The 15,677-nt window shown below is 43.9% G+C and overlaps 1 protein-coding gene across 1 annotated transcript; it reads right to left on the reverse strand.

The window, feature by feature from the left end:
* Positions 1-9,296: 9,296 nt before the first annotated feature.
* Positions 9,297-15,102, reverse strand: LOC134295932 (uncharacterized). Its single transcript, XM_062969430.1, has 2 exons — positions 12,751-15,102; positions 9,297-10,762 (listed from the first exon to the last, which is right to left on the reverse strand). Exons 1-2 carry the CDS (start codon positions 15,095-15,097, stop codon positions 10,359-10,361), a joined length of 2,751 nt encoding a protein of 916 aa, XP_062825500.1. The 5' UTR covers positions 15,098-15,102; the 3' UTR covers positions 9,297-10,358.
* Between the last annotated feature and the right edge of the window lie 575 nt (positions 15,103-15,677).

The raw sequence follows: 15,677 nt of genomic DNA on the forward strand, positions 1-15,677 counted from the left end.
TTGAATTTATATTTGAACCATCTGCTCACTGCCTTACAAATATTACAAATTTGAATAATAAAAGTACCTTTTTTCGTTTGTTTCTGATGTCTTCGGATGTAGCTGTAGCCCCTCTGAGAGGAGAAGCCATGTTGGCATGCCTCTCAGCCAATCAGAGCGGAAGAGGGAGGGAGGGAGAGGCATGGCCATCGATCTGCTAGCATTTTAAAAAAAATGTTGCTTCAAAAATCCCCAAAAATCAGTGGATGGGTCAAACATTATGAAACTTGATAGGCTAAGAGTGGTTAATTTTTGCTTCCATTCTGGCAAATTTCATCATAATAGCTTTCATAATGCAGGAGAACGAAGCCTCTGAATATTGACCATTCTTTTAAGTGGAAATGAAGCAATTCGCCATAACGAGAGAAAAAACTCCATTTCCCAGAAGCCTTAGCAAGCCAATCAAAGTGGAAGGAAGAAGGACAGGGAGGCGTGGCCATCGATCTGCTAACATTTTAAAAAAATGTTGCTTCAGAAATCCCCAAAAATCAGTGGATGGGTCAAACATTATGAAACTTGATAGGCTAAGAGTGGTTAATTTTTGCTTCCATTCTGGCAAATTTCATCATAATAGCTTTCAAAATGCAGGAGAAGGAAGCCTCTGAATTTTGACCATTTATAAAAGCATTGGGCTGAAGCAAACGTTTCTCCAATAGTACTATGCCCACTTGCAAACTACAATTCCCAGGTGTTCCAGGCCCTCTCTCCTCTTAACATTCCCCACCCCCTTTTGTCCTCACTTAGAATCATAGAGTCATTGAACACTGGTAGAGTTGGAAGAGACCTCGTGGGCCATCCAGCCCAACCCCTTCTGCCAGGCAGGAAGACACCATCCAATCCCTCCCAACAGATGGCCATCCAGCCTCTGCTTAAAAGCCTCCAAAGAAGGAACCTCCACCACAGCCCGGGGAGAGAGTTCCACTGCCGAACAGCCCTTCTCACTGTGAGGAAGTTCTTCCTAATGTTCAGGTGAAATCTCCTTTCCTGTAGTTTGAAGCCATTGTTCCGCATCCTAGTCTGCAGGGCAGCAGAAAACAAGCTTGCTCCCTCCTCTCTATGACTTCCCCTCACATATTATACATCATGTCTCCTCTCAGCCTTCTTTTCTGCAGGCTAAACATGCCCAGTTCTTCAAGCTGCTCCTCATAGGGCTTGTTCTCCAGACCCTAGATCATTTTAGTTGCCCTCCTCTGACCATCTTGACCAAACTTTCATACAGTATGTGAATTCTTGGAAGGTATGAGAAGTTTAGAGAGAAGGAGGGAGGGAGAGGTTTGAATTTTGGACTCCAATTGTGGCATGATTCCCCACTCAGCCTCCCACTTGGGCAAGTCACACACTCTCAGCCCAGAAAAGCCAATGAAACAGGAAATAGCACTTTCAAACCAGGAACTAATTTCCTTATTCAGAGGCTGATGGCCATCTGTCAGGAATGATTTGATGGTGTACTATGATTTCTGTTCCTGGGTGATAAATGTCATTTCCTAATTGGTTCTGTCATAGAAACATGGCAAAATCTATGACACTGCCTGAACTTTGTGCAAGCGACATGGATGGAACATATTATGGTTTGGTCCACCAATTTAACAAAGTTTCAGCCACAAAAACAAAGTTTCTGAAGTAGAACAATGACTTTCACAGTAAAGACAACCCAATGAAACAGGAAATAAGACTTTCAAACCAGGAACAGATTTCTGCAATTATTAAAAAATGGTTTATTATAAAAGCTATGAAAATTCGCCAAAGATCAGAGGATAAGGGAAACATTCCAAATTTTGGTGAGCTATCAGTGTTAAATGTGTTCTACCACTGTACCAAGTTTGAAGAAGATCACTCAAAAAATGAGGGCGGGAGAGTCCTGTAAAATCTCCCCTCGTGCTGTTTTTTTTTGCCACTGCACATGCGCGTCCGCCATTAACGAATTACTTTTGAAACTAACGAATTTTCGTTAAATTTCAAAAAATTTTGAGGGCAAAATTCGGAAATGACATCAGAAACGAAACACTGGCGCCCCCTACTTTTGAAACGAGTTTAGAATCAATTTTTTCATGGATCGCTCAAGCCTATTAACTAGTTTGTTTGCCAGAAGGTCGTGGGGGACTTTGTCGAAGGCCTTACTGAAATCCAGGTAGGCTACATCCACAGCATTCCCTGTATCGACCCAACTCGTAACTCTATCGAAAAAAGAGATCAGATTAGTCTGGCATGACTTGTTTTTGGTAAATCCGTGTTGACTATTAGCAATGACCGCATTTGTTTCTAAGTGTTCGCAGACCACTTCCTTGATGATCTTTTCCAGAATTTTGCCTGGTATCGATGTGAGGCTGACCGGACGGTAATTGTTTGGGTCGTTCTTTTTTCCCTTCTTGAAGATAGGGACTACATTCGCCCTCCTCCAATCTGCTGGGACTTCTCCCGTTCTCCAAGAACTCTCGAAGATAATTGCCAGTGGTTCTGAAATAACTTCCGCTAGTTCCTTCAATACTCTTGGATGTAGCTGATCTGGCCCTGGCGACTTGAATTCGTTTAGAGCGGTCAGGTGTTCCTGGACAACTTGTTTCCCTATTTGGGGTTGGATTTCCCCCAATCCTTCATCCATTCCATGTTGCTGAGGTTGAAGATGGCTTTCTTTTTGTGAGAAGACCGAGGCAAAGAAGGCATTGAGCAGTTCTGCCTTTTCCCTGTCCCCTGTCGCCATCACCCCATCTTCTCTTTGCAGAGGCCCTATCGCCTCCTTTTTCTTCCTTTTCCTACCAACGTAAGCAAAAAAGCCTTTTTTGTTGTTTTTTATGTCCCTGGCAAGCCTGAGCTCATTTTGCGCTTTGGCCTTGCGAACCTTTTCCCTACAGGTGTTGGCTATACGTTTGAATTCTTCTTTGGTGATTTCTCCCCTTTTCCACTTCTTGTGCATGTCACTTTTGAGCTTTAGCTCAGTTAGAAGTTCTTTGGACATCCATTCTGGCTTCTTTGCACTTGTCTTATTTTTCTTCTTTGTTGGCACTGTTTGCATTTGCGCCTTGAGTATTTCACTTTTGAAAAACTCCCATCCATCCTTAACTCCCTTGTTTTTTAATATTGGCGTCCATGGAATGCCGCTCAGTATTTCCTTCATTTGTTGGAAGTCAGCTCTCTTAAAGTCCAGAATGTGTGTTTGACTTGTCTTAGTTTCAGCCTTCCTTTGTATGGCAAACTGCAAGAGCACATGGTCACTTGCCCCTAAGGATCCAACCACTGCAACTGTGTTGATCAGGTCTTCCACATTTGTTAAGATTAGATCAAGAGTTGCTGATCCCCTTGTTGCCTCTTCTATTTTCTGGACCATAAAATTGTCTGCAAGGCAAGTGAGGAATTTGTTGGACTTGGCTGAGTTTGTTTTCCAGCAGATATCGGGATAATTGAAATCGCCCATGACTACTATATCTCTTCTTTGTGCCTGTTTGGTCAGCTGTTGACAGAAGGCTTCATCAAGTCCTTCATCCTGACTCGGAGGTCTGTAGTAGACACCCACGACAAGATCTTTTTGAGTCCCGGTTCCCTTGATTCTTATCCAGATGCTTTCAAGCTGGTTTCCCGGATTACAGTCTTGCATTTCTTCTGCAACGTAACTGTTTTCGACATATAAAGCTACTCCCCCTCCTCTCCCCTTTGTTCTATTTCTGTGAAAGAGGTTATAGCCCTCAATGGCTAAATTCCAGTGATGGGAGTCATCCCACCAGGTTTCAGTGATGCCTATGACATCGTATGTGTGGTGCTGTGCTAGGAGTTGGAGTTCGTCTTGCTTATTTCCCATGCTCTGAGCATTGGTGTAAAGACATGTAAGCCCCTGTGACCTCCCCTTGAGCTGTTTATTTGGGATTATTGTGCTCTCTGTACTTGGTCCTTGCTGTGTTTGTGCAGCCCTCCGTTTAGCCTTTTGGCAGTTCCCTGTGGTCGTGGGTAATATAGTGTTTGCCAGGCTGTTGTTCCCCTCCCCCAGTGGATCTAGTTTAAAGTGCGCCTGATGAGGTTTGTGAGTCTGTGTGCAAAAAGATGTTTTCCTACTTGTGTGAGATGCACCCCATCACTTGCCAGTAGTCCATCCTCTTGGAAGAGTAGACCATGGTCAAGGAAGCCAAAATGCTCCTCTTGACACCATTTTCTGAGCCAGTTATTGACCTGTACTATTTTTCCGGCCCTTGTAGAGCCACGTCCTACAACGGGGAGGAGGGATGAAAAGATCACATGTACATTATACAGTTTTAGCTTTGTTCCCAGAGCTCGAAAATCATTTGTGATCTTTTGAAAAATATGCCTAGCGGTGTCATTGGTACCTACATGAATCAACATAAGGTGGGGAGGGTGAAGGGGCTTTAGGAGCCTGCTGAGCCTCTGAGTGATATGGTGTATTTTTGCCCATGATAGCCATGTACAAACATGTGAGCGGAAGTCATAGGGAGGAGGGAGCAAGCTTTCTTTCTGCCGCCCTGGAGACTAGGACACGGAACAATGGCTTCAAACTACAGGAAAGGAGATTCCACCTGAACATTAGGAAGAACTTCCTCACTGTGAGAAGGGCTGTTCGACAGTGGAACTCTCTTCCCCGGGCTGTGGTGGAGGCTCCTTCTTTGGAGGCTTTTAAGCAGAGGCTGGATGGCCATCTGTCAGGGGTGCTTTGAATGCGATTTTCCTGCTTCTTAGCGGGGGTTGGACTGGATGGCCCATGAGGTCTCTTCCAACTCTTCCAAGATATTTCCTTCTTGGGAGGAGAACAAGGACCAATCTTGAAGGTCTGTGACGTTAAGGCAATGGTATTGCCCGTAGTAACCTTTTTCGAATACCTTTCTCGAATTGTAATGCTCAGTCAGATCTATACAATTGACCACCAAAATGGACATGGCTGAAATAAAACATCATCCATTTTGGAAGAAGCTTTCAAATAGTCTCAAAATGGTTCAATATAATTTTTAAGGCAAGATTTGGATAAACAGTTTGTCGAAGCCTCCTGAAGTGCTCTTCTTTAGCCAGTTTCTCCATAAGGACCAAAGACCCGAATTTTTTTATTCCAACTAGAAAGTGGCAAATTCATTGCATTCATTTGGTGGAGTAGAGATCTATCCCTATTCAAAACCTGTGTGCTAAATATGTCTACAAGGAGAAAGACAAGGAGGGGGAAAGTAACCTAAGCACTAGACATGTCCAAAAAATCGTTTTGAATCATATATCGGAATTATTTCGGATTGTTCTCCCTTTTTGATACGCATTCCGAGACATTGTAATGTAATTCGAACCATTGTTGGCCCATTCTCTAATTGTCTCTTAATGTTTCATTAATCCCCCCCCCCCAATTTTTTAAAATATATTTTAAAAAATATTTAATTTTTTTTTTGTTTCTGCAATCTACCTTGTATGGGAGCTTAGCACAGCCTAACATGGCTGCCGCTCCCCGGCCAATCAGAAGCTTCCACGATGGACGCAAAGGTGGGGGTTAACGTCCTCTGCATCCACATGGAAGATTGCCATACAAGCCCGGTGTGTAGCGATTGCGCATGTGCGTCCGCCATTTTAGAAACATTTAGAATCGTTACAAATTTTCGGAAATATCCAAAATTTTGGGGTGAAAAAAATCGGAAATACTTTCTATATCGAAGCGCCAGCGCCCCCTACTTTAGAAACGAGAATCGAAACATTTTTTTCATCGATCGGACATGCCTACTAAGCACCCATAGACATATGTGTCTTTTTGTGTCTGTGGATTGATTTGCACCACAAATAAAAGTGGACCAAGCTCCTCTAAAGTTATATTTATGTCTATGGCTACATCTACATTGCCATATAATACAGTTTGAAACCATGGCCAAGCTAGACTCGTAATGCACTGCACTGAACTGCATCATATGAGCTTACACTGACCATATAATACAATTTCAAACAGCATTATATACCAGTGTAGATGGGGACCCAGTCTTCATTCAGCACCTTGACTCTTTCCTGGAGGCTTTTAAACAGAGGCAGGATGGCCATCTGTCGGGAGTGCTTTGATTGTGCTTTTCCTGCTTGGAAGAAGGGGGTTAAAGCTGGATGGTTCATGGGGTCTCTTCCAACTCTATGTTTTTATTATTCTTCTGAAACAGATAACTTCCACATTTTTGCATACCATGAAGTGATATTTGATATACAATTTTCCAACACTCGCTTATCCAACGTTCTGTATTATCCAACGCTTTTTTGTAGTCAATGTTTTCAATAAATCGTGATATATTGGTGCCAAGTTTGTAAATACAGTAATTTCTACATAGCATTTCTGTGTATTGAACTACTCTTTCTGTCAAATTTGTGGTATAACATGATGTTTTTGGTGCTTCATTTGTAAAAGCATAACCTAATTTGATGTTTAATAGGCTTTTCCTTAATCCCTCCTTATTATCCAACATATTCGCTTATCCAATGTTCTGCCGGCCCGTTTATGTTGGATAAGTGAGACTCTACTGTACTTGGTTCAGTTAAATATTAATTCTGAAGACCGGATTGTATCCTGTAGCTTGCATTAATGCTTTGCAAGGCTGCAGTTTGTTTGTAGATTTTGTTTCTTTTATAGATTGCGTTTTGTGTTCATTTTTTAAATACAGTAGAGTCTCACTTATCCAAGCCTCGCTTATCCAAGCTTCTGGATTATCCAAGCCATTTTTGTAGTCAATGTTTTCAATATATCATGATATTTTGGTGCTAAATTCGTAAATACAGTAATTACAACATAACATTACTGCGTATTGAACTACTTTTTCTGTCAAATTTGTTGTATAACATGATGTTTTGGTGCTTCATTTGTAAAATCATAACCTCATTTGATGTTTAATAGGCTTTTCCTTAATCCCTCCTTATTATCCAAGATATTCGCTTATCCAAGCTTCTGCCGGCCCGTTTATATTGGATAAGTGAGACTCTACTGTACTTGGTTCAGTTAAATATTAATTCTGAAGACCGGATTGTATCCTGTAGCTTGCATTAATGCTTTGCAAGGCTGCAGTTTGTTTGTAGATTTTGTTTCTTTTATAGATTGCATTTTGTGTTCATTTTTTAAATAAAAGCTCTTTTAAAAATGTAAAAAGAAAAGGCTATATCCACGGTTGTATGCCTGTACTGGAACCAGCTCCAGTATAGAAACAGATTGGCAGGAAATAAACTCTATGCATCTCTGTCTGGGGAAAGCCCTTGGTCATGTTACACACAAATTCAAAAATAGCAACACAAGAACTCAGGACAGCTATTAATCACTCCATTTGAACTGCCATGACTGGTTCAATGCTTTAGAATCCCTGGATTTATAGTTTGGTGGGCCATCAGCCCACTTTGGCTAAATACCTTGGCAAACTACATCTCCTTGTCTATCAACAAAGCGTTAACATTTTAAAAAATATCACAAGCAGTCAGAACAAGGAAATGTCACTTTCAAAGCCTTGTCTGAATTTTCTGTTAAATCTGTGGGCAGGCAGGAAGCCCTTGATGTATGCACAAAATAGATTAGACTTGCACGCCACGGATTGGCTGGCATTTCAGTCATACATGCTCTGTCATTTCTGGGAAATCAGCTGAGAATCAAGAATTGACAAATTGGTCATATCCTCTTTGGCCACTAAAGGGCGCTGCTGTACTATCAGAACTGCCTCTGCAAAGCTTATTCCTGCATGTTTTGGAAGTTCGGTGCTTAAAATCATAGGGTGTACCTACATCGCAGAATTCATGCATTTTTAAAATATTTTATTTATGATTTTAAACATACATACATAAAAAGTGGGGGGGGGAACAAATTAAGGAAAAGAAAAGAGAAAAAAAATATAAAGCAATTAAAAAAAAACCCCAAACCAAACAAAACAAAACCCCGACCCACCCAGTTGTTTTCCCCTTCCAGATCCTCTGCATCACAATATACAACTTCTTCATCTCAAAATGATTGCCGGCGAACATTCATACATGTCCTAAGGCCTAGGATTGCTTATTAACATATTTCATACAAATTCGATTTTTTTTTCCCTTAACAAATATTGTCTCAACTTACTCCAATCTGTACATTGTCTTGGTGGCATGTTCTGTGATATTGTTTGTGTTAATAAATCCATATTTTGGATATCCAATAGTCTCAGTAGCCATTTTTCAATTGAGGGAATTTCTTGCATTTCCATGGTTTTGCTAGGCATATCCTAGCAGCCGCATGCATTTTGACACCACTTTGCCAGTCAAAATGTACAACATATTGCTTCAAAAAGATATATATAAAAGATATATAAACATAGAGTTGTGTGTTTCCGGGCTGCATGGCCATGTTCCAGAAGCATTCTCTCCTGACGTTTCGCCCACATCTATGGTAGCCATCCTCAGAGGTATTGAGGTATATACCCTTGACCCTGTGTTAGCCGCCCTGAGTCCCCGCGGGGAGATGGAGGCGGGATAGAAAAAAAGGTATTATTATTATTATTATTATTATTATTATTATTATTATTGTTACTACTACAGTAGAGTCTCACTTATCCAAGTTAAACGGGCTGGCAGAAGCTTGGATAAGTGAGTATCTTGGATAATAAGGAGGGATTAAGGAAAAGCCTATTAAACATCAAATTAGGTTATGATTTTACAAATTAAGCACCAAAACATCATGTTATACAACAACTTGGACAGAAAAAGTAGTTTAATAAGCAGTAATGTTATGTTGTAATTACTGTATTTACTAATTTAGCACCAAAATATCACAGTATATTGAAAACATTGACTACAAAAATGGCTTGGATAATCCAGAAACTTGGATAAGCGAGGCTTGGATAAGTGAGACTCTACTGTATATACCCTTGACCCTGTGTTAGCCGTCCTGAGTCCCCGCGGGGAGATGGAGGCGGGATAGAAAAATAAAGGTATTACTATTATTATTATTATATTATATGACACAGCAAACAAGATAGATATGCTGGATTTTGTATCACAAAATCACAAATCAAACACTTCCCAAGTGTCTAGGACTGTGTGATGTATTTTCGGATGATGCGCACAGATCCCAGTAGGGTGGCCTTTTGCAGTTGGCAGATCATAATTTTGTCAATGTCTATTGTTTCCAAATGCCGACTGAGATCTTTTGGCACGGCACCCAATGTGCCCATCACCACCGGGACCACCTGTCCTGGTTTCTGCCAGTCTTTGAAGTTCAATCTTGAGGTCCTGAGAGCGGCTGAGTTTTTCCTGTTGTTTTTCGTCAATGTGACTGTCAGCTGGGATGGCAACATCAATGATCCAAACCTTTTTCGTTTCCACAACTGTGATGTCTGGTGTGTTGTGTTCCAGAACTTTGTCAGTCTGGATTCGGAAGTCCCACAGTATCTTTGCGTGCTCATTTTCCAATACTTTTGCAGGTTTGTGATCCCGCCAGTTCTTTGCTGCTGGGAGGTGGTACTTGAGGCATAAGTTCCAATGAATCATTTGGGCCACATAGTTGTGCCTCTGTTTGTAGACTGTCTGTGCCGTTTTCTTACAGCAGCTGAGGATATGATCAATGGTTTTGTCGATTTCCTTGCACAGTCTGCATTTTGGGTCATCAGCTGATTTTTCAATCTTGGCCTTAATTGCCTTTGTCCTGATGTCTTGCTCCTGGGCTGCAAGGATCAGGCCTTCTGTCTCCTTCTTCAGGGTCCCATTCGTGAGCCAGAGCCAGGTCTTCTCCTTATCAGCTTTTCCTTCAATTTTGTCAAGGAACTTTCCATGCAATGTTTTGTTGTGCCAGCTGTCAGCTCTAGTTTGTAGTGCGGTTTTCTTGTACTGATTTTTTGTCTGCTGTGCTTTGAGGAGTTTCTGATTTTTGACTTCAATCAAAGCAGGTTCTTCACTTTGCTTTACATATTCTGCCAGGGCATGTTCTTCTTCTTCTTCTTCTTCTTCTTTTTTATTATTATTATTATTATTATTATTATTATTATTATTATTAATATTGTAGAGTCTCGCTTATCCAACATAAACGGGGTGGCAGAACAGATAATAAGGAGGGATTAAGGACAAGCCTATTAAAGGTCAAATTACATTATGTTTTTACAAATTAAGCACCAAAATATCATGTTTTACAACAAATGGACAGAAAAAGCAGTTCAATATTTGGTAACGTTATGTAGTAATTACTGTATTAATGAAATTAGCACCAAAACATTGCAATGTATTGAAAACATTGACTGCAAAAACATTGACTACTAAAAGGCAGACTGTGTGGGATAATACAAAATGTTGGATAAGTGAAGGTTGGATAAGCGAGACTCTACATTATTATTATTATTATTATTATTATTATTATTATTATTCACCCCAGATTCATATCAGGCATTCTCAAGGAGTAACCTCAAAAGTGCCAGAGCTTTTTCCAAAGCAGCCATCAGGGCTTTTGCTTCTTCTGTATCCTTTAAGGCAGTGCCATGCAATTTGCTCACCATGTTGCTCAGTTTCTCCATACTTTGGTTTATAGTAAGGGAAATGTGCTTTTGGAGAACAGCAAACAGTTCCTGGGTCAAAGAAGGCTCTTGGGTCCCACCGGTGGGATTCATCCTCTGTTTTTTACGGGGAGGTTCTGAACCCTCTCCTTCCGTCAGAGCCGGTTCACAGCCAGCGAGACTCTCCCCAGAACCCTCCACACACGTTGTCTCTTGAAGAGCTTTGCTTGAATCATCTGTCACCTGAAGTTCACAAGGAGGTCTCTTCTGAGCTGCAGAATGGGGAGCACAGCCTGGTTTGGAGGAAAACACAACACATGAGACTTCCAAAAGAGAGCCACAAGCCCTTTTAAACTCTTAGACGTATTAGGCAGCAGCACAACTAGCAAACACAGTGGTTTGATAAATAAATATCATCTAGCCAAAAGACTTCCCCAGATCCATTGCTCTCACTGGGTAGAGTTCCTCCCAAATACACAAGGAGTCAAAGGAGGCAAAGGATATCCCATAGCACCATCTCAGGCATTTGAGGGATAAAGTCTTGAGGGATCAAGGAAAAACTGGCTTGTTAACAGCACACACAAATCCTGTACCCATGGGGCTGGTATCTGGGCTTCATCTACCAACAACCAACACAATATGTCATCTCTAGGAATGTGCTTGGTCTTCCAGGTGATTCTATGATTTGCTCCTTCAGGAGTTTTCACAGAGATGCTATGGAGGACCTGGCACATTCCTAGAGAGAAAACCTCAAAGAACTGTCTAGGTCTTCCAGGGCAATTTATTTCTGTAGAGTTCACTTATTTTCCATAGTTTCCTGTTTCCATGGTAAATTCAAGAACATACACTATGGAAGTTGTATTGTACTTTCAAGCGGATTGTGATTAATTCATAATTATGTTCCCTACATAATTATGTTCCCTACAACCAATTTTTAATTAATGATTGTAGAATTTATGTTTCCAAAGCTAAACAGCCCAAATTTAACAGGTGGGGCATTTCAGGAGTATTGGGGAGAAAACTATTCAGAAGTTAGGGACTTACATAGGAGTGACTTGCTTTAAAGGCAGTGGTTCTCAACCTGTGGGTCCCCAGATGTTTTGGCCGTCAACTCCTAGAAATCCTAACAGCTGGTAAACTGGCTGGGATTTCTGGGAGTTGTAGGCCAAAACACCTGGGGATGCTTTACTCCCTCCCTCTGTCCTCCCCTCCTGCAGCTCTGTTGATTTTAATCTATTAGTAAGATCTAGAACCGGGATTAGAAAACAACGGGTAATGAACAAAGGAGGAAAGCAGTCTGGAAAATCAACCAACCACTTCATCACATTAGGCAGGGAAGTGTGCGGCAGAAAAGAGCTCAGTCTTACTCCTTTTTTAATGAAATAGATGTTTTCCATGGAGACATGGCATAAGAAGAAGAAGAAGAAGAAGAAGAAGAAGAAGAAGAAGAAGAAGAAGAAGAAGAAGAAGAAGAAGAAGAAGAAGAAGATGATGATGATGATGATGATGGCATTTAAAATGGTTTCCAACTGCATTTATTTTCCAGTGCAGATCCATCCTGAAAAGGGTATGGACCTTGGGAAACTATAACTCCCAGGACCCCATAGTATGGAGCTATAGTATTTATAGTGGGGTGGAAGGGCATTCATTCCATAGAATAAATGCACCAAGAGAAGGGTATGGACCTTGGGAAACTATAACTCCCGGGACTGCACAGCATTGAGATATGGCATAATGATAATGTTAATAATAATAATTATTATCATCATCATCATCATCATCATCCTTCTCTTCTGGCTTTCCCATGCCATATGAGGCACAGACGTATAATGGGAGGAAGGGAAGGGAAGGACATGGAAAGGCTATTTTTTTTTAAAAAAAGAAATTATTCTGGCAAAGTAAAAACTCGGTGAGCAAAAGATAATCCTTTCCCTAACAAGGGTACTTTTGGCTCCTCCCACAATCTCCCCTCCCACAAATTGGGGAAATGTTTCATTTTAAATTTGGGAGCAAAACATTAGAGGATTCGGGCGCCATCCCATTAGAGAATAGGCCAAACATCCAGATCATTACCAAAAATCCATTTCCCCACCACTTCCTGAAATGTTTGAAAAGAATGCTGGCCCCAAAACTTAAAATATCATCCAACTGCAGACTTTGGATTTCTTCTTACAGACCTATGACCTTGTCTATTTAGGCTTCTGCAAAAAATATTTAGGCTCCACGCACTTCCAACTCTAATAAGAACCAGGGAATGGGAAAGTCTTCTAGGGAAACATACCTGCATCTTGAGCATTCAACATCTCCGAGAATCCTGTTTTGTCCCCTTGCATGGCTTCATCACCTTCTTCAAGGGGGGCACCTGCCTTCTGGGGGACGTTCATCTTCTTCTGCAGGGCATTCACCCTCTTTTTCAGGGCTTTCACTGCTTCCTTTAGTGGATAAGTTTCAAATGCCATCAGTTCAACCAGGTTGTTTTGTAATTCATACAGCTCTTCTTGGAGCTCGCCAGGCTCCTTCTGTGAGGAATCCTTCAGGGAATCGAATTTCTCCTTCAGGATTTCCAGCTCTTCCTTCAAGGGCTCCCATATTTTCTCCTGCAACACATTTACCTTCCTTATACACAACTTCACTTTCTTTTCCAGCATCATCAGTTTCTCCACAGGGATATCATGAAGGGTGGCCTGCAAGTCAGACACTTTCTTCCACAGAAAGACGTCCTTCAGGTTAACCATTGGGGTAACTGCGAGACCACATGCTTTCTTCCAGATGGTGTCCTCTTCTTTTGTGAGACCTGAGCTCAGTTTACAGGACAGCTTATATGCCATTGCCAACATGGCCGTTATCTCCTTCAGGGGGACTTCCCAGAGGAGACCCATCTGTTTCTGGAGAGCGTCCATCTTTGCCCTCAGTTCACCTTTCTGCTCCAGAGAGATACCCTGCACAGTGTCCACCTTCTCATGCAGGGCAGTTGTCTTCTCCTGACCCTCCTTCAGCAGGACACGCAGCAGCGCAGAGCACCAGGTGTCCTTCATAGCATCCCCCTCCTTCAGGAGGTCACCATATGTAGGGTCCATCTTCAGCAGAGGGGACTCCTGCAGAACATCCAGTGAGCAATAGAAGTTGGACAGCTCTGCCAATGTTTCTTCCTTCTGGGCAGCCTGCAGGAAACCCTTCAAGGAGTCAGACTCTGCTTTCAATGCAGCCGCCTCCGCTGCTGAGAATTGGTTCAAGACTTCCTGAAGGGCATCCATGCCCTGCACTGAGTTAAGCCATAGTGCCATCCACAAGTGCATCACCTTGTCCTTGAGTTCCCTTTTCATGTCTCGACTGATATCCCTGTACCACTCCCTCAAAAATTCTGCCTCTTTCCTCAAGGTGTCCGCCTTCTTCTGCGAGGGGTCCTTCAGTGTGTCCACCTCTTGTTCCACTATATCCAACTTTTTCAATAGATAACCACACATGGCGCTTTTGTCTTCCTCTATATCACTGAAGGAGACCTCAGTGTCCTCCTGATCCTCATCTCCATCAGGATCCTCACCTCCACTGCTCCCACTGCTGTCTCCATACCCTTCATGAGTGTCACCTCCCTCACTGATGCTCCCATGGTCCCCTTCCTCTTCTCCAGGGTCTTCCTCTGCTTCCTTTCCCTTGCTGTGTTTGGTCCCAGGTCCATCACTGGATGCACCCTTGTCTTCCTCTCCATCACCGTCTCCATCATGATGCTCACCCTCATTGTTCCCACCGCTGTCTTCCTCCCCTTCATGAGTGTCACCTCCCTCACTGTCTCTCTCATGGTGCCCTTCCTCCTCTACTTCCTTTTCCTTCCTGTATTTGGTCCCAGGTCCATCCCTGGCTGCACCCTTGTCTTCCTCTCCATCACCGTCTCCATCCTGAGGCTCACCCGCACTGTCTCCATCCCCTTCATGGGTGTGGCTCCCATGGTGCCCTTCCTCCTCTCCGGGGTCTTCCTCTGCTTCCTTTTCCTTCCTGTATTTGGTCCCAGGTCCATCCCTGGCTGCACCCTTGTCTTCCTCTCCATCGCTGTCTCCATCCTGAGGCTCACCCGCACTGTCTCCATCCCCTTCATGAGTGTGGCTCCCATGGTGCCCTTCCTCCTCTCCGGGGTCTTCCTCCCCTTCTTCTCCTTGGCTGTGCCTGGTCCCAGCTCCATCCCTGGCTGCGCTGTCTCCAGAGCGCTCCCCTCCTCCAGGGTCCTGCTCCTGCCCTTCCCCGCCCTTCTCCTTCCTCCTCCTCCTCCTCCTCGGGCTCCTCCTGCTCTTCCTCTCCTGCAGGGCCTCCACCCTCTCCATCAGGGCCAGGCCCTTCTCCAGGAGGTTCAGGAGCGTCACCTGGGCCTCCTCACTCAGCGGAGTGCCCTCTGGCTCTCCCCGGGCCTTGGCCTCCCACTGGCGCCGGGTCTGCTCCAGCTGCCTCAGGCACTCTCCCAGCGGGATCCGCCCCACCGTCACCCTCCTCCGGAGCCTCTTCCTGCCCCGCACCGCCGACGAGACCAGCCTCTCCCGCAGCCCCTCCGCCTCCGCCCGCAGGACACGCAGCGCCGAGGCCGAGTAGCGCTCCTCCAGCACCGCCTTCAGGCTCATCTCTCCGGCCGCGCAACTCTCCATCTGCCCGGAGCGAAACTTCCGAGACTGAGCCACGCACCACTCTCTCCGCCCTCCCTCCCTCCCTCCCTCCACGCCCACTGGCGAGTTAACTCTCCCCTATGCTAGCCAAAGCTTATCTGTCAGCGCCTTCTTCCTCTTTCTTTTTCATTCGCTCAGTCCTTTCTGATCTTATGGACCAGTCCACGCCAGAGCTCCCTCTCGGCTGTCGCCGCCCCCAGTTCTTTCATGGCTGTAGGATAGGAGTGGTCCTCCAGGTCAGTCGTATGTCCGATCGGGGTATTGGGTGGCCACCTGTGCTTGATGGGGTCGCACTCCCCCTGAAGGCGCAGGTCCATTGCAGTTTGGGGGTCCTCCTGGACTCAGCACTGACGCTTGATGCTCAGGTGTCGGCCGTGGCCGGGAGGGCCTTTGCACAATTAAAACTTGTGCGCCAACTGCGACCGTACCTCGTGAAGTCTGATCTGGCCACGGTGGTCCATGCCTTAGTTACCTCTAGACTGGACTATTGCAATGCACTCTACGTGGGGCTGCCCTTGAAGACGGCCCAGAAACTCCAACTAGTTCAACATTCGGCAGCCTT

This window comes from Anolis carolinensis, chromosome 2 (assembly GCF_035594765.1).
Source record: "Anolis carolinensis isolate JA03-04 chromosome 2, rAnoCar3.1.pri, whole genome shotgun sequence".
Taxonomy (NCBI): domain Eukaryota; kingdom Metazoa; phylum Chordata; class Lepidosauria; order Squamata; family Dactyloidae; genus Anolis; species Anolis carolinensis.

Coding starts and splice junctions, on each gene's coding strand:
- LOC134295932 (XM_062969430.1), bottom strand. CDS start 15,097: ATGGAGAGTTGCGCGGCCGGAGAGATGAGCCTGAAGGCGGTGCTGGAG. Junction 10,763..12,750: donor GTTGAATGCTCAAGATGCAG/GTATGTTTCCCT, acceptor CCTCCAAACCAG/GCTGTGCTCCCCATTCTGCA.